This window comes from Urocitellus parryii, chromosome 8 (assembly GCF_045843805.1).
Source record: "Urocitellus parryii isolate mUroPar1 chromosome 8, mUroPar1.hap1, whole genome shotgun sequence".
Classification (NCBI taxonomy): domain Eukaryota; kingdom Metazoa; phylum Chordata; class Mammalia; order Rodentia; family Sciuridae; genus Urocitellus; species Urocitellus parryii.
In genome coordinates this window covers 11,628,447-11,655,265 of record NC_135538.1, presented here as the reverse complement: position 1 = coordinate 11,655,265, position 26,819 = coordinate 11,628,447, and the positions used below count along the sequence as shown (strand labels likewise).

The following is a 26,819-nucleotide window of genomic DNA, read 5'->3' as shown; positions in this document are numbered from 1 at the left end:
TTCTGGAAGGAGAAAGTGGTGCTGATTGTAGAGAGAAAGGGGAGGGGGCTGTGTGTAAATACCAGATGTGTGGAATAGGGGTATATTTACCCCTGAGTTGATTTAAAAGTAGAGCAACTCTATTTGGTAAATTGCAGGGTAAGATTTTGGAAAATTGGACACAACTGTTTGATTAGCTTAATTTACAAACTGGGTTAGGCTGTTTAAATTTTTGTTTTATTTATTTATTTTGCTTTGACATGTATATACTTTTCAAAATAAGATTTCATGGACTTAAAATGAAATTTCCAGTAGTTACTGTCACTTAATTTGAAATCTGCAGAAGTTTATAAGTCCTAGAATACTGTCAATAGTTCGATAGTTTGAAGTATCCAATAATTTAAAAATCATACAGTACAATACTGACCTTTTAAAACTAGCCATTTAAAATGTATTTGGGGGCACCCATAAGCACAGTTTTTTTTTTTTCCCCAAAGTGGAAAATCACAGGTATTTGTGCAGAAGTGCACTTTTTCTCTGTGGGGCCGGTTGGCTGGTTTCTCTCTGGGCCTTCAGCATATTGGAGGCTGAGCGTTCTCACCCTGGGAACTGCCTGCCTGTGGCTTCGGGGTCTAGCAACAGTGAAGCTATGATTTTGTCAGTCATTGTTAGAGAACATTTCTCCATTAACTTTTCTGTCTGAAAGCACCTTTTTGTTGGGTTTGGTCCGAGCTCTCCCCTTGTAGGTTTATATTTACCTGGTTCCAAAACGATGTGAAAATCCCATCCCCAGAGGGGCAGTTCATCCTCTGGGTTTGCTTCTGCTTGATTTCAACCCCCACCCCCATGGTGGGGAAGACATGGCTGGGGAGAATGGCCTTTCAACAGCTGTAGGCGGTGCTGACAGACTGCCCAGGGTCTGTCCTGTGGGTTCCCCGACAAGAACATGTTGCTGCTGATGGTGTCTAATGAAAGACTACTTGCTCTGTATGGGGTTGAGCAGTAGGGTAGGTACCAAGTGGATTGCATTGTTGGTTGTCACCGTGAAGCCCCCACTATTCCATGCCCCCATGCACACGAGGAATCCAAGGATACAGAGGTGGACCATGACAGCTCGAGGGAGCCAGCAGAGGATGGGACTCTGCGGCACTCCAGAAGCTGATCTTAGATGCCCACGGAATTGGGCCTCTAAGAACTGTTCTCAAAGCTGAGGGTCTTGGTGCATTTCTAGGTAAGGAACCCACGTGGATTATAAGTAGAACGGGAAGCAGAGAAGGGTAGTGGACATGGCTGGGATGGTCTGGACTCGGGCAGCTGGGCGGAGCCATCTACACAGCGTTGGACACACCGGTTAGACAGGGTCCAACTCTGTCACCCTGAGTTTCCTGTGGACAGTGTAGATTTGCCTGCCCAGAAAGGTGGTGGCTGACAAAGGTTCCTCAGAGCACTGGGCTGTCAGGATTTGATTAGTTGTCATCAGTGACACATTTCTCTTTAGAAAAGTGATAAAGAATCTTTTTATTGCTTTAGTGTCCGCCCATTAATATGCGAAAGAAAAAAAAAAAACCTTGGTAATTCAGAAAATGCATACTATTTAAAGACTTTTCCTGCAGACATTGCTCAGGGTGTATTGAGAATGAAGTTAGAGGCATAGCTCTGGAGTAAGAAACTGTGTTTCAGAAAACTGGTGCTTCACGCAGAAAAACCAACCAGAATAAAGGCATGAAGTGAAATCATTAGCTACTCGATAGTCATTGTAGATACTCGTAAATACAGTTTTGCACTGATTTAGGGGACTATCAGAACCAAAATAGGCCACGAGGGAAAACTGAAGGAAGAAAATAGAGACGAGACCTTCGACCTGGGATAAACACCTACTGATGGGAAAGTCCGTGGAAGTAGAACTAAGTCAGAAGGTCCCTGGTAAGTGCGGTGGCCCACCTTGACCTTGAGAGAGACCGGTTCAGAGGCTGCTGTAATTCCATAAGTACGTATATAATGACTGTTAGGTGGCATAGGATAATCACCTCAAGGACTTAATGTAGATACTAAAGCTCCCAGTCACGGGAAGAGGATGCAGACCCATCTCTCTGGCAAAAGCAACACAGCATCAAATACCAACTGCAGAGAAATTAAACATTTTTCTGAGCCTTGGAACTAAGCCAGGCGAGCATTCAATTTTGCTTAGTTTTTGACATAGTTGAAAACACACCACATAAAAGATTCTGTACCTAAGTGAATTACAATGTCATTTGTAGTTCTAGGCAAATAACCGAACAGTCGTTTTTTAAAATTTGCACTTTGTAAATGATTTCAGAATGAAGTTCTACAGATTATTTTCAGTTTTAGTTCAAAAGAAGAACCTTTTTTGATCTGGGTTCATCTCCCTATAGGAGAGTTGAATAACTTGGCCTTTTCCTGTCAAGGGCCAGCTGGTAAATACCCCAGGCCATCAGAATTACTCAGCTCTGTTCCTGATGGGAGAACAGAGTTGGGCAACAAGGAGACGCATGAGCAAGCCGAGTTCCATGGAGCTTTATCTATAGTAACAGAGCAGGCTGGGGTGACCCTCTGCCCTTCTCCAGTGATCCACCCGACTCGCTGCTCGTCTCAGAGTGGGGTCATCCGTGTCTCTTTTATAACCTGGGTATTGTATTATTTGCATCCAGAAGTCAAGGAAAATTTTGGCTCACTTGCCTCTGTCTGGGTGAGCAGGTTAAATTATGTACATCAGAAGCCCTGTCTTTCCAGTTTAAAAAAAAAGGGGGGGGGCGGGGAAGACACAAAGCCCACACAGGAGACACCCATTAGAAAGAGCTGCCATTTTGTGTAGATTCCGGGGGAGGAACATTGAGAAACCCAGCATTTCCTGTGAAAGAGGTGCTTGATTGCGTAGATGCTGCCCTTGTCCTTGAAATGTCCTTTGCAGAAAGATCTGGTCTCTTTCATTCTTGAATTCCCACCAAACTGCTGTTAAATAAGTCAATGAGCAGAAGGCAGGCAGAGGACACACAGGTCTGCCCCGGGGCTCCTCCTCTTCCCCAGGAGCTGCTCCTCCCAGGGTCTGTGTCCAGGAGACACTGCGCAGTGACCCTGGTGCTCCAGTGTGCAGGGGCACTGCTCCGTCCTGCCTTCCCTGCTGTGCTGAGCGCTGAGGATGAACCCCGGGCACACTCAGTGCCTCCTGTGTCCTGCGTCCCCAGGAGGGCTGCGCTTCCGCTGGACATCTGGACAGCCCAGCGTCTGCCCTCCGCCTCCCTCCTTTGGGGCAGCCTCACCTTCTCTGGCCCCTGTTAAAGTTGCAGCCATCCTTTCCCCCGCCCCACACTGTGTGTGTCCCCTTTTTGTCATTCATGTCACCTGTCTATGCCCTTTCCCCCCAGTACCTAGAACAGAGTCCGGGAGGGAGAAAGGTCTGTTAAAAATGATCCATGAAATGAATGAAGTTTGACCGTTCTGCCCCTCCTGGTCGGCATTCAGAGAAAGTTGGTTCTCCATACACCTGTCTTTCTGGTTTAAAAAAAGAGAAATGGCAGTAAACCCCATCATTTTCGTTGAGCCCTTGCACTGTGCTAAGGATTTTTACGTATTTCATCTCATTGCTTCCTCTGTAAAATGTGATCCCTGCTGCACAGGTGCGTCAGTGGAGTCCGGGGAAGTCGGTCAAGGTCAGGTGGCTGGCAGCTGCCCCGGCCAGGGTCTTAGCTCCAGAGTGTGTTCCTAAAAGGGCACTTGTTTAAGGTGGGGCCCGGGGTGAGCTGGGGCTTTACGCTGGGAAGAAAGGGGCAGTGGCCTGGGGGGACCATCAGGTGCTCGTCACCCTCGCCAGCTGTCGTCAGGACCCTGCACCTAGCCGGTGTGTGCACAGTGGGTGCAGGCTCTTCTGCCCACCTTGGCCCTCCCCCGAGCTCTGCTCCTTAGGTCAAGGTCACCGTCTCGCCCCCTCCTGCCTTGGTGTCCCCAGTTCTTCCCTGTCTTCTTCCATGTGTCCCTGCAGGCCCCCATCCTTGGACCCCGCCACGCTGGCCCTCAGTTCCTGCATGTTCTACATGTTCCATATGTTCTCCGGCCTCAAGCGTGGCTACCCTGACCTACCCTGCAGTCTGGCTTCTGTGCTCCTGTCCCCGACCTCGACCCAACCAGAGTAGCTCCCTCAGTTCTGTTCTGAACCCCTCATTTCTTGGGCTCCTGGTCATACCTGGTTTCCTTGCTCAGAGCTCCTCTTCCTAGACACACGGACACCAGGAGCCGAGGGGCTTCGTCAGCCTCCTTCGTCCCCATGCAAACAGTGTCCTGTGGAGCCTTTTTGGCCTCAGATTCTTTTTTGTAAAATGATGGGAAAGGATTCCTTTTTTTTTTTTTAAATTTAGAAATTCAAGTACTATATAAAATAAGATTCAGATAAGCCAAAAGATTAAAATTAAAATAATTTAGAATGCGGTGTTAACCATTGCATTTATTATATATATCATTCAATTTTATAAAAATCTATACATATATCTATATTTATAGATAGGCTGCATATTTAAAAGTTTGTATATATATTTCCTATTTTTTCCCTTACCAATAAATCATTCCTTTTTTTTTTTTTGGTACCAGGAAATGAACCCAGTGCTTCACCACTGAGCCATATTCTCGGCCCTTTTAAAAATTTTACTTAGGGCTGGGGATATAGCTCAGTTGGCAGAGTGCTTGCCTTGCATGCATAAGGCCTTGGGTTCAATCCCCAGCAACACACACACACACACACAAAATTTTATTTAGAGAGAGGGTCTCACTAAGTTGTTTAGGCCCTCATGAAGTTGCTGAGGCTGGCTTTGAACTCTTGATCCTCTTGCCTCAGCCTCCCGAGCTTCTGGGATTACAGGCGTGTGCCACCACACCTGGCTCATTCCTTTTTCCTTGGTAGTGGGTGTCAGTCTCTTGGTATTGCTGCGGGCATCTCACTGCAGTTCTGTACCATCATTTATGCACGTTACTGTTTGTGCCCACAGTTTACCTCCTTGGTCTGCCTGGTGTATCCTTTGGAAATAGAATTGTCTGGTCCAAAGAACAAAGAACATGAGGCTTTTCAGTGCAGGATTTCCTCATCCTTTTTGTATCATTTTGATAAGAATTTTAAGCCCCTTCCCTAGAATTCACAATCTCTTATGACTGTGATGATTTGGGGTGGTCTGTCCCCACAGGTGTTACTAATTATCTAAATCTGTTTTTATTCCCACCCCCACCTGCCAAGGTGCTAATATATTGTCCTCCCTCCTCCCTGTCCCCTGCATTGCCCTCTCCACCCAGCCTGCCTGTGGGCCTCCCAGCTGCCCCCAAGCATCCCCCAGAGTTTGGCCCTGAAGTGCTGCCCTGGTGTGGTGGGCAGCTCAGGGCAACTTAGGTTGGATACCAGGATGTGGCCACCTGTTCTCCCACAGGAGCCCTGGAAGCAGGGACAATCTGACTTGGCCATGGTCTGTTTCTGCCTCTCTATGGGAGGTCATCGGACCCTCTGGGGTCCTAGGTATGCTCTGCTTGGTCTTTTTATAAGCTAGTGATGACTTTAATGAAGTGCAAAGTGAGTTGAGAAAAAGTCCTTTGCACTTCTTAAGTCTTTTTTTCCTAGGGGAACTTTTCTGACTTGACTTGCTGGAATCTGACAGCTGCCACCTAGTTCACTCTGAGGTGACTTGGTAATGCAGCCTCCTCCTGGCTTCAGACAAGGAAGGGAGGATTTTTTTAGTATTCAGTATAGAGGAACACAGCAGGTGAGCCACACCCTGCTGGGGCCGGGCTGTCTTTGAGGCTACTTGGCCATTTACCCCAGGCCTCATATATTGTTTAATTTTTCCAGTATTCTCTTTGGGGGCAGTATGAGAATTCACAATCTGTTTCTGCCTAATGTCCTGGTATGGTGAAACTGTGGAAGTTATCTTGATGTGGATTTGGTCCAGATCAGTGGCTCAGTGTGGCGGAGGAGACCAGAGACCACACATTGTTGTGTGGACAGTTTACGCAGCAAGAGAGTATCTTCAGGTCTGTGTGTTGTCCAAACTGTACTGATATTAACCCCAAAGTTAATATTCTTTTCCTATAAACTAGGACCTCAAAGGTATTACATGCTGAAAATAATCTCTAAGTTTCCACAGAAATATTACCCCAAATTATGAAGCACTTTTAAACCTTTTTTCCTTAGGCTAGAAGTAGGTTTGAGCAAAAAAAAAAAAAAAATACAAACAGCTGCTTTGACAGATGAGCCTGCGTACCCAGAGCCCCTGAGAGGGGCGCTGCGGTGCATGGAGCCAGGAAGCAGGACCCAGCTCAGCCTTTGATCAGTGTCAGTACTGCGTGCAGCAGCGACGACGGGATCCCAACCTATTCTGGGTGATATAATATACTTAACATCTATTAATTTTTTTAAGCTTCCAAATCCCACAGGAAAACTGGAAAGCCTCAGGCAGTCAAGTCTCCAAATAGGAGCAAAGTAAATATCAGAGTCGTCATGATCAGAATCGGAGAAGAGCTGTTTTTGTTGTTGTTGTTGTTGGTGGTGGTGGTGGTGGTGTTTTTAACAAATGCAAGCCAAGGGGAGACTGTCCTGGTATTTTCTGATGAAAAGTAATCGCTGAATCCAGATCAGAAGGGTCATGGAGTGACTCAGAACTTGGTTTGAGAAAGATACTGTCCCTGCTGTCCTCCGGTCTGGGGCAAGGCACCTGATCATCCTGTGAACGGTTTTGGTGCCAACCAAGAAAGGCTTATGGGCTCCTTGAAAGCAGACACACTTCAGCCCATTTAGAAGGACGCGGGAGTACCCGTGCCCATCCATGCAAACAGAAATAGTTCTGCTTGGCTGTCTGAATCCAGAGTTCCTGAGTGAGCCCTCCTCATCTATAGATGAGATGAAATCATTTTCAAGTAGTGATCAACCATAACGTAACCTTAAAAACCTGAAAAAATGGAATTAATATTATTTGTCTTCCAGACAGCTTAGTTTTAGGGAAAAAAAGTTTTCATTTAGTCTTTTTAATGAATTCAACAGAAAATAGTGTTTTATGCCCTCTTATAAATAGGCTCACAGGGAGCCCAAGATCTTAATACTGTTAAACAAAACACTGGAAAACACAACCTGGGCCCATGCTTCAGTGGGACAGTGTTTTCCGTTTTGCACACGTACACACTGGTAGATACTGAATCCATGCACACCTAGCTCTAACGTGTGATCATAGCATTCTTCAGTGGCAGGGGTGGGACCCACCTGTGGGTGTGTGATAGCTGCCTTTGCCTCTCTAAGCCGAGATTACTGCATCCCTAGATCCCCTAGGGCCAGGAGAGCCCCGACCACCCGTGGACAGCCTGCTTCGCCTGTGTTCTGGGGCCAGGAGAGCCCCTGCCACCGTAGTGAGCCTGCTTTGCCTGTGCTCTGCTGAATACTGAGGAGGCCACTGCTGTGTAGACAGAGGGGAGACAGGCCTCATGCCACGAAGGTCCTGCCAAAGCCTCCCTGCCCCTCAGGTGGAAAGCCTCTGCAGGTCACAGCAGACTCAGTGCTGGTGTGTTCTGTGAGAACACCCGACGTGCGTGAGTGTGGTGTGGAGCAGGGGCTCAGCAAGCAAGACTCCCTCTCCTAGACCCAGAGCCAGTGAGAGTTGCTGGATGGCAGAGGCACACTGCTGCTTTTCATGAGTAAGGACTGAGACTCAACATGGTCACTGTTCCTGGAAAGTGCTTATCAGGTCTACACAGAACACCGCCCTGAACTGTTCAGTGTACACCATCTCTAAGAAGAGAGGAACTGAACTATAATCGCCCAAGTGACTCGTTCATATACAGTCTTGAAAAACACTCTTGGGATCACTCTTCTGCTTTTCCCAGCCCTTCTGCCTTTTGACCCCAGGTTTTCCTCTCAGTTGACCTTGGACAACAGCTAAACCGTCCAGCAAGTGGAGTCTTTACAGCACTTGAAGCACTTAACTGTGGTACTTTGAAAAGTAGACTTACTATTGAAAAAATTTCAGCTAACACTTTTTGGGAGTTAATCCTACCAGAAGTGTTTTTAAGATGGATTCTGATTTTTCTAAAATGGCAAGATACTTTATTTTTGAAATCTCGTTATTTTAACACTGCATTGTTAGGTGTGATTTTTGACATCCCAGCGAGGCAAAGCTGCAAACTCACCAGATGCCATTTAACTTATGGTGCATTTTGTCAGATCTTATTTTACACAGTATATGCATGCTTAATATAGATTCCACAGCCCTGGAAACGGTTAGTTTTGGGGATTGCAAAATTACATTGTCTGAGCTTGTGGTGCAAGTCCTATGATCCTAGAGATGTTAAGTAAATGGAGTTAGAGGGGCAGATCCAGAACCTCAGGTCAGGGTGTGATTCCACCTACCTCCTGGCTTGTGGCCTCAGTCTACACCCCTTTTACGTGGCTACCTCTCAGTGCAGGCCCCAGGGACAGGGTGATCTGGCTGGAGTGGATACCACTCCAGGCAGGTGCGGCTGCCCTGATGGGTAGACCAGTTGTTCTCCAATGGACCACACTTGGCATCACCTGGGAAGCTTACAAAACACCTGTGACGAGGCCCCAGGGATTCCGACTCACTTGGCACAGGTTTCCAAAAGTTCCCCAAACAAAGCTAAGGTGAGGCCAGGTAGAGGTCCACTGGTGGGTTGGGGGAGGAGCCGGAGGGCAGGATTTGGAGTGGGTTGGTTATACTCTTTCATGTTCCTTTGGGACACTCACATCCTGGGAGAGAAGTGTACCACCTATTGGTGGCAATGGTTATGTGCCATTAGGCTTTTTGGGCATGACCTAGTAGCATCGGAGCTTGTTCCATAATGAATCTGAAACTTTGGTTGTTATGAATGTGACATGAGACATTTTTAAAAATCAAGGTTGCAATCTGATTGCCACTTTAAGATCCACATTTCTTATTCTTTGAAATTTTACTCTGAAATACATGTCTTCTGACAGGTATCACCAGAAATATACATGTATTCACATTTAAAAATAAAAACAGGTGGAATATACGTAGGTCCAAGGAGAATAACTAGTATTTATTTATGCATTAACTATTTTGGAAGTAAATTATTATTTTTTAGACGTTGATGAACCTTTATTTTATTCATTTATTTATATGTGGTGCTGAGAATCGGACCCAGTGCCCCTCACACATGCTAGGCAAGCGCTTGCTCTACCACTAAGCCACAGTCCCAGCCCGGAAGGAAATTATGCTCTGTGTGTCTGGTTGGAAGTTCAGTCCCTGTTCCCAGGTTGATCTAACTTGTGTACCAAGATTTTCATGTCAAAATGAAAGAGAAGCAGCTCTACGTCAGAACCTGGCAGTCTGTCAGGGGCTGTCACTTGCCCTTGAGCCAGGCTCTGTTGGTTACTGGGCCCATTCTCCTACCTCACCTTTGGCTTATGCCCCGGTTCTGCCTTGGATCATGTACCCTTCAGGACCGCATTTGCCCCGGCCTTCCTGGGCACCCTGTCCCCAGGCAGCACTTCAATCTGTGTAATCTCTTGCAGTTTCTATTTGTTCCACCCAAGCTTGTGTTGGTTTTCAGACTGCTTGAGGCTGTGCTTTGGTGTGTCCAGCCTTGGCGAGTCTCCTGTCCTTGGGCAGGATCTGTCCCCCACTTCTTTGGATTAAGAGCAGGCCTGCAGCTGGAGCCACTGGAGTAGACCGAGAGGCCAGGCAGGAGGTCCGTGCTGACTTCTTGTCTTGGTTGTGTGTTCCCATCACTTGAAGACGCTGTCCGGGAGGGAGTCGGATGGGGGAAGGTGGGCCAGAGTGGCCTGTGTTTTCTCTGAGGCATTGAACTTGCCTGGTGACAGTGTGTGTAAAATGCATGTCAGGCCACCACGTACTTGTATCATGTTTGTGTTCTAAAATTTCCAGGCAAAGTGAATGAATTAAGCTAGCGTTAAGAGACCTAATGTCAAGTTCAGCTTTTTACCCCAGATGGAGATGGACATAGTCCAGGCATGAAGGCATTTAAAACTGAAGGAAGGACTGTTTGGGTTGAGACACAAGAGGCTGGCTAATGGTGATGAGCACTGGTTGTCGGCACTGGGTGGCCGCTTTGTTGCTGGGGAAGTGAGCACTGAGCTGGGCGTGTGGGGCAGGGGCAAGGAGAGGCGCCTGGCCCCCAACAAGCCTCCAGACTGACATGGGGTAAGATGGGGTGGGCTGTAGGTGGGTAGAAGGGAAAGAAAGAGCAGAGGACACTTGGGGTGTGATCTGATGGTGCTCTAGGACCTGTGGAGGCCAATGGTGGATGGGCTTGAGCTTGGAAACCCCTCCCCTGCAGGAGCACACAGGTGTCGCCATGAGAAGCCACTGCACGTGCTCAGACCTAACAGGGACTGGCACTGAAGGCCTTGCTCTCCCCAGGTATTCCTGCTCCTCCTCCTTTTTTTTTTTTTTTTTTTTTTGGTAGTGGGGATTGAACTTAGGGGCACTTGGCCACTGAGCCATATCCCCAGCCCTATTTTATATTTTATGTAGACAGGGTATCCCCGAGTTGCTTAGCACCTTGCTGTTGCTGAGGCTGGTTTGAACTTGCGATCCTCCTGCCTCAATCTCCCAAGCCACTGGGATTACAGGCATGTGCCACTGTGCCTGGCTTCCTGCTCCTTTTTGACTCAACCTGTGTGACTCTGTCCCCACTACCTGGATGAGCGCCCTCTCTTGCCAGGTCTGGCCATGGCTACTCACTGCCAAGTCCCAACTTGGCCCTACTCCAGGGTTTCCCACGGGTCTGGCCTCTGCTCTTGCTCACTCTCACCGGGTGTCACTGTGGCACCTGCTTCCCCCCGTGCCCCTACTGGGCTCTGCAGCCCCTTTCAGAAGGCCTTCTCGCTCATCTCCCAGTCTCCACCTCATTCCCAGCATCTGCACCAGCTCGAGATGTCTCCATTCATACTTGGCACATGTTGGCTCAGCTAAATGGTCAGATTTGAAGGCCAAACTCTAGGTGGACTGGATCCAAGCCATCCTAAACTGGGTGGCACTTAACTGTGATTCCTGAGCATCCGGAAAGCTGACTAGTCAGGCCAACTGTTGAGGGATGTGGTGGGCCCAGCTGGGCCATCTCCTGTGTGTGCTTTTCAGAGAGGGACCTCACCCTGGTTTTAGAGCAAAGTCAGCTTTGCAGAGGGTGGGCCCTGGACCTTGAGGCCGATTCCAGCAGGAAAGAAGCGTGTGATGGCTGTCACGAGTGGGAAGCCTGTGTCGGTATTAAACACAGGGTGGGTGCCATTTCCCTTGATGGACTTTTAAGTGGTAGAGTGGTCTGGGATGGATGAAACTGTGTGCCCTTGACGCAGCGCTGTGTGATTCCTGAGTGCTGGCATGGCTGGCTGGCGCTGGTGGGAATGGGGAGCAGCATCCTGGGCATTAACCACTCCCCACCTCTCCTCACCTCTCAGAGTGCTGAAGAGATTGCCGCGCTGTGCAGGGACTTTACCGACACCCAGACCAACAGCATGGAGGGACCCAGGGAGAGTCAGGACCCGCCTCCAAGGCCACTGGCGCGCCACCTCTCTGATGCCGACCGCCTCCGGAAAGTCATCCAGGAGCTGCTGGACACCGAGAAGTCCTACGTGAAGGTAACGGAGGGGCCAGACGCGCGCTCCTTTCTGGTCACGGCGAGTTGTTATGTGAGCCGTGGCCTCACGTCACCTCTGCCCGGGACACCTGCCACTCATGAGACAGACACCTGCTCCTCGAAGCCATGAAACATTGCAGGAAAGGAGGGCAGGGTGAGAGGGTGGGAGAGCTGAGAAGACTCAGAAAAAATTAGATTCTCGGCTCATTTTGTTACCAAGGTAGCTCTCACTATGGAAACAGATGTTCTGGTTTGTCATTTGCAATCTGTGGGAAGGGAGTCTGCACTGCTTTAGGGCGGGGCAGAGATCACTCTAGGTGATAGGACACAGGCAGCAGTCACTGCAGACGCAAGCCCCCAGAGCCCAGGGTCATGGGCAGCAGAGGCTAATGCAAGGGTATCGCGTGGGAACATTCTCACTCCATGATGAGGGAGTCATGTCAAATGTCTAGGGGACCCAAAGAATTCATTTCCTTATCTCACCTACCCCAGGGAACACTTTATGAGCACAGGCGCCTGGGAAAGCAGACTTCCTCACTTTAAGTATTTGCTGAAACTCGGGACCTATTATCAGGTCACTTCACTTGTCTGTTACTGGAACAGGATGGCATAGGTTGGTGGCTGAGAACCCAGGCCTGGCTCTGCCGGATCTGGCTGCATGTCCTAGGACATCTTCTCCAACTCACTTGGTCCCTGTGCTCTTCCCAAGCCTCCAGCTCTGCGTTCCGAGGCTAGGAGCCGAGTGCTGGCACACGTGTGGCTCTTCCCTTCCTTCTGCACAAGGTGCAGCTGAGATTCCCTCAGTCACATCTCTACTGTGCCCTTGGACTTTAAAAGCCTTGCTTACACGTAGACCAGGAAAGCTCCCCCAAGCCCCTTCCTTTGGTCTATAGGGAGAAAGAAAAGCTAGATGAGATTAGTTCTGCTCTCCATTCTGTCTGGTCTTGCAGTGAGCGTGGGGAGCTCAGGGGACCACAGGGAATGACATCCAGATTTCTGAGCAATTCTTTGCATCCACGGTGGCCTTTCTCCAGGTAGCTCTGAGAGCTCCAGAGTCCTTCTGACATCCTGAGTCCTGGAGCCTTGATGGGCAGAGATAAGAGTAGGATCAGGTCCCTTTTTGTCGCCATTTTCTTCTCCCTGATACCTCCTGCTGCTCTGGGCACGTCATCTCCCTGTGAACTAGTAGAGGACCACCGTGCAAGCTGTGGGTCAGGACAGGAGGGGCTGACTCCCCTTTCTCTGCAAGAACCTGCACTTTGTTTTCATAGGGCCTCAGGCTGCAGCTCTTTGCCACCCCCAGCTCAGCGTGACCTGCTCTTTCTGTGCAGTAAGTCCCCTGGGTGGCCTTAGACTGGACAGCAGTGACTGCCGTGCCCGCCACTGTCTACAAAGTAACCGCACCTGGTGCCTCCTGTGATTCACACACACACCCCACTACTGCTATTTTTGTTGACATTTAACACGTCATTTTCCTTGTGGTCATTCTTTAACCTCATCTGGACTCCCGCATGCTCCCTGAAACGATCAACATCTGTGTGCTCCCTTCTCACTGCTCAGGCCACTGTGCAATTTGGCGAGGGAGGAAAGCCAGGGATGTTTTTATTGTGAAGCACCATTAGTGTCACAGGCCTGGTCTTGTTCTCAGACTGATGGTCCAGGAGGCACTTTGGGCTTGAGAAAGCTCTCTGGCTCTTAGATTTCTCCCTTGTAAAATGAGGGAGCCACTGCAGCTGACTTAGTAGTCAACTATGTCTAGTATTTTAGGACTAAAAATTCTTCAGGATAAATGAAAAACCAAAGAGAAATATTTTCTATCACTTAATTATATCCTGGCCTCAGCTTCAAATTATTAAATTAAAAAACCCTTCATCCAGAGGGTTTGTAAATACAGTGAGCTCCAACTGTTCTGCGCTTACAAATGTAGCTCACGTTTTAAACATTCTCACTGCTAATCTCTGGGGATTCTTTTCTTGCATTTGAACATGGGAATTTAAAATTCTGCTAAGGTGTCAACCCCCAAATCGAAGAGCTCTCCAGATCTCGTTCTTCCAGTCCCATGCTGGAGCTGTCCGCCTGCACTGGTGCAGAGAAGCAACCCAGACATCCGGTGGGGTCCCCCTGGCGGCAGTCCCCAGCCACACCTCGCTTCCCCTGCAGGGAAGGGGGGTCCTGTGGCAGTGGCCTAGACAGGCGTGTTTTGTCAACACAGATAGGAGATCAAGCTGCCAGGAAGGCTGTGGAATGCAGCTGACAAGTGTTGTTTATTAAGCTTTGCATTAGGTGAGCAGAAACAACCCCTCTGGGTGCCCAGAGTCAGCAGGACGCACCTCACCATTCCTAACGGGGGCCTTTGGAGCTGCGGCCTGCTGCTGCAATCACTCGGGTATTTGAGATTCAGGTGTTAAGAAGGCTCTCTTCTTTCAGGATCTGAGCTGCCTCTTTGAATTATACTTGGAGCCACTTCAGAATGAGACTTTTCTTACCCAAGATGAGGTAAATAACGCACTCGCTCCCTCTGTGTACTGACAGGCAGATCCCTGCTCCCTTTGAACCGCTCTCACACATACTGTGTACTGACTGATTCCAGTGAGTACCTGGGCGTGGGGTCTCCTGAAGGTCCTACGTGTGGCCTCTCTTGCATGAACACGGCAAGGGCAGAGGGCTGGTCATTGTCATTTATAGTGGAGGACGGATGTTCCCAAATTACTTTCCAGAACATGCACTTTCAATGTTAAGCCACAGAAATTCATTCTTTTCTGTGGACTTCCTTCTTTCCTGATTTGAATACCAAGAACTTTACATCTGTGTAAAAAGTTATCTTAGAAATATGGAATCATAGGGGCTGGGGCTGTGTGTCTCTCTACATTTAAGTGAAATCTCTTATGAAAATGCTCTTCTGGAAAAGATTTGCTCTTTCTGCTTCTTGGGGACCTTCCTTGTGACTGACATGAGGGCCTGAGGGGCACCCAGCTTGTCCTGGCTAACACCTCTTTTCAAACCCCAACCTTCACGTAGATGGAGTCGCTTTTTGGAAGTTTGCCAGAGATGCTGGAGTTTCAGAAGGTGTTTCTGGAGACACTGGAGGATGGGATCTCGGCCTCCTCTGACTTCGATGTACTGGAAACCCCCTCACAGTTTAGAGTGAGTATTTTAGACTTAGATTTAAAGCAAAATTAGGTGGGAATGGTGCAAAAATCTCTCTTCAATGAAGGCTTGGTGTCCCTTGATCACGTGAACTTTGCACGTTCGCTGCACTGTTTCCCCGGCAGGTGGTAAAAGAAGGCCATGGATTTTTCTCCTAAAGTAAATGCTCTGCCAGTCAAAAGTCTGGGCAGCCCCACCTCTGCAGCATCCCCTGGCCGTGGACCACACCCTTCTCCTTTCTCAGCTTTCCGGGAGGTATCTAGGGTATTGCTTCTGAAGCAAGAGCACCTGCCCTGAACCTCCCCTTCTCTGTGGTCCTGGGAACCTGGGTGGAGAGCATAGGTTTCAGATGCTCCAATGGAGCCTTCTCCTCTGTGGTGTCAGAGTAAACTCCATGGTTGACATGAACCCCCCCCCCCCCCAGGGACGAGAAGCCAAGAGGCCGTGGAAAGGGGTCCAGAAGTAGAGTCGAGTTCCAGACTCTGTCCAGCCCAACACCCCCTTGGCCCTCCTTGGCGGGTGCATTTCTTAGCACTCTCTGCTGCCTGTCCTCTGACGGCCCACCAGGTCAGAAGGCTCTGCCAGAACCTCAAGCTGTTGGCCCACTGGGGGAATCTGGGTGCATCCAGAGTGAGCAGAGCAGCCCTGGGCTTATGTCAGTGGGGACTTCTGAGGCCCTTGTGTTTTGGTACCAAGGAGGACATTATGGAGCAGGCCTGCATCTGCCAGATGTCCACACATGGAGCAAAGCGCGTCTGATTTGACCTTTCCTCCCCTTCTAGAAACTGCTGTTTTCCCTTGGAGGCTCTTTCCTCTATTACGCCGACCACTTTAAACTGTACAGCGGATTCTGTGCTAACCATATTAAAGTACAGAAGGTTCTTGAGCGTGGTGAGTAGTGCATACCTTTTATAGATGTGTTTTGGTCTTTTGTATTTTTAGTTTTGATGCAGAGTAAATTTATATTTTAACAAGCAGAGGTAAGTGCAATTTCAATGGATTTGGTTCTTTTCTTAGCCTTGAAAGTGTCAGAAGTTCTGGGGACAGTTTTCACTTATTTCAGTGTACTGGCAGCACTGAGCAGATGTGCCTGAGACACAGTGGCTGCTTTGCTAGGTGGTCGCCCTCTGCTGTTGGATTTCATGGATTTCTTTCTTACCACATCCCAGCCTTATGGAACCTACCACCATACATCTTGGATGGGATAGAAAGAAACGTGTGCTCAGGACTTTCTGGTGTCAACCCTCTTTAGCTGGAGGAGCAATGACAAACTACTACCAAACCCACAAGACGTGTGTGAACTACTGGAGTCTCTTCGTAGAACTGGGAAGAACTCACTCTCCCAGTGGTGGCCCTTCTCTGCACACTGTCCTGGGGCACCGAGATCTTTCTCCTGACACTGTTTGACCACATCTACAGCTTTTGCATTTAGTTTAATGTAGAGCTGTCAGTACCTCAGAAGCCCCCAGTTTAACAGATGGAGTCTTGGGACACTTACAATTCCTAAAAATGGCCAGAATCCACTGTGTCCAGTCACTTTAAACAGAGGTCTGAACTCCAGGCATTTCCTCCTACAAACGTCATCTTATGTATGATGGTCTGTAGAAAAATCAAAACACGCAGTGCCCGACCCCCTTCTCTGTTATAATGAGGTTCACCTCACCACTGAGTTGACTGAAAATCATGTTCAAAATGGTACTGCATCTTCTAGATGCTGAGATTTTGCCTTTGTCAAAGAACCCCAAATAAGGGCATATCCTCATTTGGATGGGTTGCATTCCAAACAGCTGGCCAAAGGAGGCCACCTGGTGGAATGCAAAGTGGCAGCTGGTGTGGCCACTGGCACTCACATCCCGGGCACCTGGATTCCTGGGTGTACTTCGTGGCACTCGACACTGAAGAGAAAGGCAGTCCTCACTGCCAAAGCCGGCGCATCAGCGCTGTGGCTCAGTGAGGGTTAGGCTGCAGGGCTCATCGGAAAAAATTTTCAAAGGAAAAATGGTGGTGCTTTTTCAGATAGCACCATGAGGCAGAGACAAGAGGGAACAGCAGTGCTAGCGAGGCCGGTGGAAGAAACTCTGGCTGTGCTACCATCTGAGTCACATGTGGGTTCGGACGAGGATCTGGAAGCAGTCTTGTGGCTTGATGAACTGTTTGAAACTCACTTTCCAGGCCGCCTGTGAGAGCGACCCTGAGTGTGCACCTAGAGCCAGACAGGCGTGTTCAGACTCAGTGCTCCTCTTGGGGTGGGCCTGTACTCCTCTGCCTTCCTAGTAAGCTTCCTTTGCTCAGCGGGCCGTTAGAGCTTCAAAGCTGAATCCCAGGTTGATAACCGGGTGCCTGGTGCGGTGATGTGCTTGGACCTTTATTTAAGGATGGCATGGACTACAGAGTGGATGGTCTAAAACTTTGTTAAGACAAATGATAGACAGTGTCATGCGTCCCACCAAGCTCTTCTCAGGGTCTTTCCCCATTGCTTACAGCCAAAACCGATAAGGCCTTTAAGGCTTTTCTGGATGCGCGGAATCCCACCAAGCAGCACTCCTCCACCCTGGAGTCCTACCTCATCAAGCCGGTTCAGCGAGTGCTCAAGTACCCTCTGCTGCTCCGGGAGCTTGTGTCCCTGACGGACCACGAGAGCGAGGAGCACTACCACCTGACAGGTGAGGCTGTGAGGATGGCAGCACGAGCTGCAGGGGACACATTCTGAGTCACTGTCACGGCTGCGACTCATTCAATCTTCCTATGTGATGACAGCTCAGTATGGCCATTCCTTTAGAATACAGGGTCCTTTGGTAAAATCAGTTTCCTGCAGAAGCTCCCAACAATTCTAAGGGGTGATTCGATCTGAATCTTTGAAAGAAGGTGAAAGGTAGCTTACTTCAACACACTTACTTCAGTGTGTTGAAGTAAGCTACCTGAGTCACTTGGCTGGTAAACTGGCTGCCAAAACAACAAGTCAGGCCTCCTCCTGCCCCCAGGAAGCTGTGACAGTGGCTGCCCTGGTGCTGCTGATCCTACGTGCTGGGGGAGGCGCCACCTTGTGGACATCTCTGAGCAGAGCAGGGCTGGCGGTGAAGTGCTCAGTGACAGACTGTGCTTTGAGGTCCAGGCTGATGTGTTACCATCTGAAGCCTCTGAAATGACTGGCTTGAGGTACGACTGGACAAAGCACAGGGCCCTGCAATTTCAGAGTAGAGGATCCCTTAGAGAGATGCTTCATTTGGACAGGAGAGAGAAGTAGTAATTTATTCTCCACATGTCAAAACTAGGATGTCAAGTTACGCCAGCTCATAAAATTTCTGGGGAGAGAAACAGATTTGTTAATAAAGGTTAGCAGTAGAGGAGTAAATTTAACTTGTTCATCCATGACAAGCATACTATGGGTCATAAGTAGTGCAGACAGAAATTTTTTTTATATAAAAGTTAAAAGTCTGTTAACAACTTCCTTCCAAACCTCCCTCCTGACAGAGGATGAAAATGCTGAATCAGGAGAACAAAGTGTTAAAATACTTATTTTGAGGTGACTTGGAATTTTGCTTTTTGATTTTGATAGAATCATTTTGTCCCTTATGTGCCCTCATACCACGTATTAAACACCATGCATCAACACAAACCACTGCTCTGGCAGCAAGGTGTTTACACAGTTTACGTCTGTAACTGCTAATTAAAAATCATGGATTCCAATCCAGTAAGTGGCCTTGGAGGAGAGGCTGCCTTCAGGAGCAGGTGCCCTGAGGGCTGCCACTCTTGGGTTGAATTCTGACCCCACCCCTTGTTTTTACCCAGAATTTGGCAAAGCACTCTGTATCTCAATTATCTCTTCTTTAAAATGAGGTTGGTTACAGCCATCGTTTTATGGTGGGGATGAGATGATTCACATTCATCACTCGTGATGCATGTCTAGTGGGAAGTGCTGCGTGTTAGCGCTGCTGTTAGTCATCACCAAGAGAATTTGGGGTAGAAGGTATCTGGCTGTTCACAGAAAGGACTAGATTACAGGGGCCCTGGGAAGCCACACCTGAGCAATGCTGGTGGTGGTGGGAACCAGTCTGGATGGCTCTCCTCTGAAGCTCCTTCATCACTGTTGTTGGACAGACTTAAAGCAAACAAAGATGATAAACATGATTTCATATTTTGCAGAGGCACTGAAGGCAATGGAAAAGGTAGCAAGCCACATCAATGAGATGCAGAAGATCTATGAGGACTACGGGACCGTGTTTGACCAGCTGGTAGCTGACCAGAGTGGTCCAGAGAAGGAGGTCTGTTGGGCTCTGGACTCAGAGAGGCCCTAGGCCTGGGTAGATGGGGTTTAGGCTACACTGATAGTACTCTCCTGGGGGAGAAAACCACCTAAAATTTTACTTGATTTTTAACATGCAATTCACTACATTGGTCTCAAAATGTAACCTAATGACATGTTCACAATGAACCAAAGACTACAAGTAAACCACTTCACTGGGTTCACGTCCCCACCCCTGGGCATGACATCTCCCAGTCCCAATTCTTGTGCTGGGAGGGAAGGATGAGGGAAAGAGGGGAGCAGCCTGCAGAGAGAATCAAGGACTTCTCCTTTTTTATTCTTCCATTTTGAACATCAAATATTAGTGGTTACCTGGCTTACTTAAGCCAGTCCAAGTGGGATTTGAAATTTTCTACATTATTCTTTTCTTGTGACTGTTAAATTTAGAACCCTGTGCTTTTAATGCCCATATGCATGCAAGAGGCAATATAGTTTGAGTAAAAAATGGCAAGAATAGAAAAGAACCGGAATTTTTTCAGTAATGGTCAGTTTCAATGTTGGTACTTCTTTTATTATCAAGTCTAATGCAGTTTAGGATTAGAGGTGGCAAATATACTAGATATTGACACAGGCCCTTCCGATGAACACCGGTGGAACTAACGTTATGGAAACAGTAGCTCACGAGGCCCCTCTCACATCCACAGTGTGCAGTGAAGCAAAATATTTCATCTTCATGTTGTCTATCCACGGTTTGATGCTTAGCTCACATTATAAAACCTACTATTTAATACTCTGTGTTATTGGGACCATAGAAAATAGGTGCACTTGTCTTTTAGCAAATGACCACATATACGTAAACCTCTGGGGGTTTCCACATCTTCTTTATTTCCTGTCTTTACAATCTAGGTAACAGAACTTTCCATGGGGGAACTCCTGATGCACTCTACAGTTTCCTGGCTGAATCCGTTTTTGTCTCTAGGAAAAGCCAGAAAGGACCTTGAGCTTACGGTATTTGGTTAGTATTCCATTAGAAAGAATGTCAACTCTCAAGAGACAGATAGCAAGGAGAACTGGGCCAGCCCTACCCAGCTAGCCACATGCTGATTCCCAGGAGTCGGGAGAACAGCCACCTCTGGCCCTTCACAAGGGCCTCGCCTTGTGCAGTGTGGCTCAGAACAAGAGTCATGGGCACAGATCTCCCAAGGCTGTTTTGAAACCTGCTATCTCAAAGCTCGCTGCACTTCAAAATCTCTTAAATTCTGAGAGTCGGAAGAGCAAGTGTAGAGGGTGTAGTGCCACTGAGATGCATACCGTGTCCTCAGCCTCCAGTTAAACAGGAAGATTCGCAGTGCCAGGTGCTGCTTTAGAACACTCCACGCAGGATGACCAGAAGGCAGCGCGGTTACTCACCTGGTGTTGGGATCACAGTGGGATCTTAGCGACTCCCAAGCTTGAAGAGCTTTTTTCTAGTAAAACATTCAGCATTAGTTTAACCTTGAAAGAGTCTCTATTAAATAATGACTTTTCTTTCTCTTTTCCTTTTAGTTTTTAAGAGAGCTGTCATATTGGTTTATAAAGAAAACTGTAAACTGAAAAAGAAATTGGTAAGACAAGAATCACTTTTAATTAAAACTACCTCTCCACAGCTGTCTCCTACGATGTTGAACTAGAAAGCTCTCTGAGCACCGCAGCTCACAGGCTGATTAGTACTTATTCCGAGGGGAACTAATGAAATCAGGTACTCGGGGCATTTCTGAGTCTCCCTATAGACATCTGTTCACGTGGGGGCCTATGTAAGAAATCAACTTTTATATCCCTGAAAATGGCCCATGTTTATTCCACACACATTGGAGTCCGTGAAGCTTGTTTTAAAAGACTTTTGACCTTGACTCAAAACACAGGCTCCCACAGGCCCCTAAATTAGAACTCAGCCGTGGTCCCAGGCCCTCAGCAGCAGGTGCACAGGGCTGGCTGGGGCTCTGGCCTAGAGACCTGGAACCCCGGGCCCCATGGGTGAGGTCTTGGAGAACCAGATGCATTCCTGATTCCGTGTCCTGGACCCGGGACAGCGGCACACAGCCTGTCTGCACAGAGGGACTGTGCACACCTGCTCCCTGGAGAGCTCCTTAACCCTCTTTCCTGTGGGCTTTTTGTTGCAGCCCTCGAATTCCCGGCCTGCGCACAACTCTGCTGACTTGGACCCGTTCAAATTCCGCTGGTTGATTCCCATATCGGCCCTTCAAGTGAGGCTGGGGAACTCGGCAGGTAACTCTTGTGCAGTGCAGCAGCAGGCAGTGAATTGAGGAAGGAAGCAGCTGCAGGCAGGGGCATGTCCGCTCTGTTTCTGTGATAAAAGCAGCTGAGCGCCAGCCTTCCGGAGGACAGACTCATTTTTGCTCATTTCAGAGGTGTCTGTTCTAGGTGGCGTGGGAGGAGGCCTCACCTTGAAGCAGGCAGGAAGCAGGAGGAGGGAGGGGACTGAGGTCCAGTGCCCTCTTCAGGGCACACCGCCATGCTCTGACTTCCTCCCACGGGGCCCCACTTGTAAAGGTCCCCCCACTTCCCAGTGGCACCGCAGGCTGGCAGACAGGCCATCAGCACGTGGGGGTACACTTCTGTCTCTCTTCTTTTGTGTGGTACTGGGGATTGAACCCTGGGCCTTAGATGGGCTAGGCAAGCGCCCTGCCACTGAGCCGCACCCCAGTGGTGTGTCTTGTTTCTTAGGGAAGGAAAACAAGGACAAGAGGTGGTTTTGCTATTTATTGACAAACCTTTGCCAACAGATGGTTTCCTCTGACAGATGGCCCCTTTCATCACCTTATTTTCATGATCAAGTTTTCAGTGTTTCTCTTTTTAGCCTAACATTCTTTTTTTTGGGGGGGGGGGTGGGTACTGGGGATTGAACTCTGGGGCATCCCCAGCCCTATTTTGTACTTTATTTAGAGACAGGGTCTCACTGAGTTGCTTAGCACCTCGCTGTTGCTGAGGCTGGCTTTGAACTCGCCATCCTCCTGCCTCAGCCTCCCAAACTGCTGGGATTATAGGTGTGTGCCATTGTGCCCGGCTTTAGCCTAACATTCTTGATACCCTAAAATTAAAAAGTCTTTGGCCCTGGAAAATGGTCACAGACCCTTCCAGAATAACCATGAGTTGCTGGCAGTGAGTCAGGTGACAGAGGGCGACAGGCTGAGGTGTGCAGTGATATGCTGCTTCTCTTTAGTCTGTCAGAGGCACTAGGTTTCCCCAGGACGGGACTGTTACCTCAAGGGCCCGAGCACTTTCTTCCGAAAGGCCAAAGAGCGGGCAAGAGGAGGATACATGTCAAAGCATTTTTTCCTGGAGCATTGGAAAGGCAGGATCAGACAGATAGCAATAACTGTAAATAATAAACTGTAAGCAATAAGCATATCAAAATCACACACAGCCCGAGCCACGGAGGAAACCATGAGTCGGCACTGGGACTCTCTGACTTTCTGATCTTGAGTGTTAAGCTTCACAAGGGTTCTCAATCGTGGCACGTGACAAAGTCACAGGCTCTTGTTTCCATTTCTTTTTACGAAGGGACAGAAAATAATTCCTTATGGGAGCTGATCCATACAAAGTCAGAGATAGAAGGACGGCCAGAAACCATCTTTCAGCTGTGCTGCAGGTATTCTGACTTCCAAAAACTTAAACCAGGGAAATGACAGAGCTGACCCCTAGAACGCCGAGTTTCAGTGCCCACCTGAGCTTTGGCTCACACCCACCCCCAAACACAGCCACCGAAGGCCCAGTGGAGGGATACGTTGGTCAAGTATAACCCACCTAACCCTCAGGGAGACCGCCTCTCGCCTCCTTTTGTAAGTGGGGACAGCCAGGCAGAGAAGATGGCTTTCTGCCAGCTAAGCCCGGATGCTGGAGGGCATGGCTGGCAAAGGCCATGAGGAGCAGCGAGGGCCAGGGTAAAGGCCGAGGACCCTACAGACCATTGCTGTGCCCTCACTCCCACAGTGACAGCGAGAGCAAAACCAGCATCGTGAAGGTGATCCGCTCTATTCTGCGGGAAAACTTCAGGCGCCACATCAAGTGTGAGCTACCTCTGGAGAAGGCGTGCAAGGATCGCCTGGTCCCACTGAAGAACCGCGTTCCGGTTTCAGCCAAATTAGGTGAGCACTTTGCCAGCTCTGTTTCTCCACAACGTGGTGGGACGGGGTGTGCTCTTGTCACCCATCTCTGGGGAACACTGTCCGTGCTCAGGGGAAGCTTCGTTTCCAAGGGACCCAACCTGGCCCCTGCTCCAGCCAGCCTCTGAGGAAGGCATCCGCCTCCAGCCCAAAGCCCACTCTCCCAGGTCCTGATTCCCCATCTGTGCTGCTCACTTGCATCCCCAGGTTCACAACGGCACCAGGCATCTAGGCCCAATGCTTAAAATTTAAGATCAAGAAACCTAATCTGTTCTACACAGTTAATAAGCCAGCAGGTGATCACTCTAGGTTCTGCTCTTCAACTTCGTTTGCAAAATTTTAGCATCAGTCTTCAGAACTTCAGTCTTCGCTGTTTCACCTTTTGTTGTTGTAACCACACAGTTTGTAAAACTAAAAACATCTTTTTTCAGCTATAATTTGACCTCTTCAGATTATGTGTTTAATGTCAAAATAAACCCTGGCCACCAAAAAATAATATGCAGCTAATGTCTGGAAACACTTCAACTGCAAGTTCCTTTCCCCATCAACCCAAGAGAACAGAATGAAACACACACATGCAGAATGCAGACTCGATGAAAGTTGCTTAGAAATTCCAGAGAGGGTTCTTACGAAAGACAAAGAACATATTTCTGCTTTTAATTGAGCAAGGAAAATAAACAAGAAAATATGCAGAGAAAGATGGTATAATCTTGATTATCAGATTACAAAGATCGGAACCTAGATTTTAATTAGTGATTAACTTTCAATTTACTTGTTGGCAAAACAAGAGTTCTAGGCTCAATAGGTAGTTTACTAGATCTTCATTAAAAAATGCTCACTTCCCTGAACTTACAATTTCAAATGAACATAAATAAAAAATTTCTATGCTTGCAGTATTTACACATTTCTGTCTAAATACCAGGTAATAGATTTCAAATGATAGAATAAAGTCTTACATAATTAAGATGTTAAGTCTCATACCTTACGAATCAGAAACTGCCCACTATGTAATCTCTTTGGGTCACAAAGGGAGAGCAATGTTCTTTTCTTGTTGCAGCCTCGTCCAGGTCTTTGAAAGTCCTCAGGACCTCTGCCAGCAGCGATTGGCCCAGTGAGTCCAGCAAGGGCCACTCTCTGGACTCGGACGAGTGCAGCTTGAGCAGCGGCACCCAGAGCAGTGGCTGCCCTGTGGCTGAGAGCAGGCAGGACTGCAAGAGCGCGGCTCCCGGGAGGGACCCCCACGTTGGCCCAGCAGAGTTTCCAGATAGTCTCATCAAAGAGAGCGATATTCTGAGCGACGAAGATGAGGATTGCCACCCGACACTGAACCAGGGCAGCCCTACCAAGGACATCGAAATTCGGTTCCAAAGACTAAGAATCTCTGAGGATCCTGACCCACTCCCGGCTGACCAACAGCCGGGCACCAGGGCTGACGAGGGCCAGAAGGGAGGGGAGCAGCCCAAGCTGGTCCGGGCCCACTTCTGCCCCATTAAACGAAAAGCAAACAGCACCAAGAGGGACAGAGGGACTCTGCTCAAGGCGCAGACTCGTCACCAGTCCCTTGACAGTCAACCCGAAAACGCCAACATTGATCTAAATTTGGTTCTAGAGCGGGAATTCAGTGTCCAGAGCTTAACTTCGGTTGTCAATGAGGAGTGCTTTTACGAAACGGAGAGCCATGGAAAATCATAGTGCAGCTCGATCCAGACTCGGATGACACTGATCCTTGACTTTAAAAATTGGTGAAGTGGAAACTGCAGAAAGACCACTACTGGGTTTTGTGCAGTATATATTTTCCCACAAAAACATTGTAAAGATTTAAGTTATTTTAATTTATTGTGGACCAGAAAACCAGATTAAACTGGTCAGAATCTGTAAATTAGTTTATTTCCCTTTTTGAGCAGGTATCAAAATGATTTAGAATCCTTAAAATAAAATTTCATTCTAATTACTTTAAGTTATATGGAAAAAGTAAGGTCGGGGAAGTTGTGATCAATAGCTTTAAAGGGGTCCTTTTTTCCCCCAGAAGCTTCTGGGCATTTTCTTTGAGCTGTTAGTTTTTGCTTTATTTAAAGCAAATTTAAGTTATTTTAATGTGGTTTAGGGGCACAATGTGCAGAGATTTCATTTTTGTAAGGTTGTAATAGATGCTGTTTATACTAAACATGTCATATCTATGCAGTATATATTAAAAGAAAGCTGGTACTGTATCTTGATATTTATTTTCTTTACCAAGTTGTACAGTAAAAGGAGCATGTCATCTGACCACTGGTATTTTACTGTCGTTCTGTGAAGACGGACAAGGACTGAGAAGCCCACCTGCTGGCTGCAGCCTGCTAGAGTCCACAGCTCTCCCTGTCACTGTCTTTAGTCTGATTTTTGCTTCTACTTTGCTTGAGTTCTTCTCGGAAATTATAAGCAAAGAGCTGTGGGTCTTCGTCACACATTTTTCTGTATATGTCACAGAGGTTCTTAAAGTGCAAAACCGAGAGCTGGGTGGGACGAAGAGTGGGGTCTACGTCTGCCATCTGCAACAACCTTCCTGTGCTCTCCAGGCGCTGAGCTGCAGGGAACAGCATTCTGGGGGAAGGGGGAAAAAGCAGAATTTTACTTAGATTCTGGGAATCGTCACATCTCCTACCCTTAAAAACGACAGGGTTCCTGGCAGTTGCCACCTTGAGGGAACGACAGAGGCCACTGGAGCCTCTTGGATTACAAGAGGTAAACCCACCAGAGGTAGATGCACCCTGCTTTGGAAAGCAGGTGTGTCCAAAATAAAGTTTCCAAAGCTAGCTTGCTACACATCCTATCTGCTCCGCTGCATCTTGCAGAAGTATGTTCTGATTTGCCTCAAATTTTGATGAAAATCTTCTGTATTCCTAGGTACCAAGCTCCAGTTTTGTTTCTCTATAATTTGAATTTCCTTCACCCCCAAGAGTGACTGTTTTGTAAAGCTAGAACACAGTTGATGGGAAACGGCACTTCCCCTCCTTAAGATGTTTCTGAGCCTCTTTACGGCGTTTCGGAGCACTTTACATCGCATTTAACCAGAGGAAGTCATTACTGTAAAAGAATGAAACAACTGCTTGGGACACGGAGGAGGTGGGCCTGGCCCCCGTTTCCTTCTCTCAGACCTCAGTCCACAGAGCTCACCCGAATGGCTCGGGAGGTGTTGAGGCCAGCGAAGGCTTAGTGTCCTCAACAGGAGCTGCAGGCCCCCACACTTGCAGGTGAGGTGACCTCAAAGTCCAGCTTCATGGCAGGAGGGTCTGATGATGCTCTAAGATCTGGGACCACTGTGTGATGTGGTGTGACTGAAGGACACCCACACACCAAAGCGGACCACAATATTTGTCCACACCCATAGACAGGACTGTGTGCAGAAATGAACGGGGCCTGCCACTTAGCGGGGGGTTGCCTTGGTGACGGTAGGGCCAGCTTTAAGTTCAGGCCAACTCAAGGATTTCTAAAAGCAGGATACACTTTGTGATGCTTCCTGGCTATGAATCAGGGTGGTCAGGTACAGCTGTGAGTCCCACCTGGATCAGCAAACAGCAGGCCAAGAGTTAAAACTGCCACCAGAAAAGAGGTTTTGTGGAATTCTGCTTAGCAGAACCTGAAGTCATTTCACAGGACCAGAGAGGGAGCTATGCCAGGAGGTCCTGGAAATGAGAAAT

At 48.2% G+C, this 26,819-nt stretch overlaps 2 protein-coding genes across 3 annotated transcripts in view; one reads left to right on the top strand and one right to left on the bottom strand.

Moving 5' to 3' along the window:
• Positions 1–24,962, top strand: part of Tiam2 (TIAM Rac1 associated GEF 2) — a 129,061-nt gene extending 104,099 nt beyond the window's left edge. For both annotated transcript variants that reach the window (XM_026393814.2, XM_026393813.2), the window contains exons 16-27: positions 11,411–11,590; positions 14,017–14,085; positions 14,608–14,733; positions 15,519–15,627; positions 17,220–17,399; positions 18,880–18,998; positions 19,886–19,994; positions 20,525–20,583; positions 21,139–21,244; positions 22,541–22,628; positions 22,970–23,124; positions 24,200–24,962. In XM_026393814.2, the coding sequence (XP_026249599.2) occupies positions 11,411–11,590; positions 14,017–14,085; positions 14,608–14,733; positions 15,519–15,627; positions 17,220–17,399; positions 18,880–18,998; positions 19,886–19,994; positions 20,525–20,583; positions 21,139–21,244; positions 22,541–22,628; positions 22,970–23,124; positions 24,200–24,834 (1,935 nt within the window). In that variant the 3' untranslated portion in view covers positions 24,835–24,962. The remainder of the gene's footprint in view (positions 1–11,410; positions 11,591–14,016; positions 14,086–14,607; positions 14,734–15,518; positions 15,628–17,219; positions 17,400–18,879; positions 18,999–19,885; positions 19,995–20,524; positions 20,584–21,138; positions 21,245–22,540; positions 22,629–22,969; positions 23,125–24,199) is intronic.
• An 87-nt stretch (positions 24,963–25,049) lies between these two features.
• Positions 25,050–26,819, bottom strand: part of Tfb1m (transcription factor B1, mitochondrial) — a 45,929-nt gene continuing 44,159 nt past the window's right edge. The window contains exon 7 of the mRNA XM_026393824.2: positions 25,050–25,722. Coding sequence (XP_026249609.2) covers positions 25,479–25,722 — 244 coding nt within the window. The 3' untranslated portion in view covers positions 25,050–25,478. The remainder of the gene's footprint in view (positions 25,723–26,819) is intronic.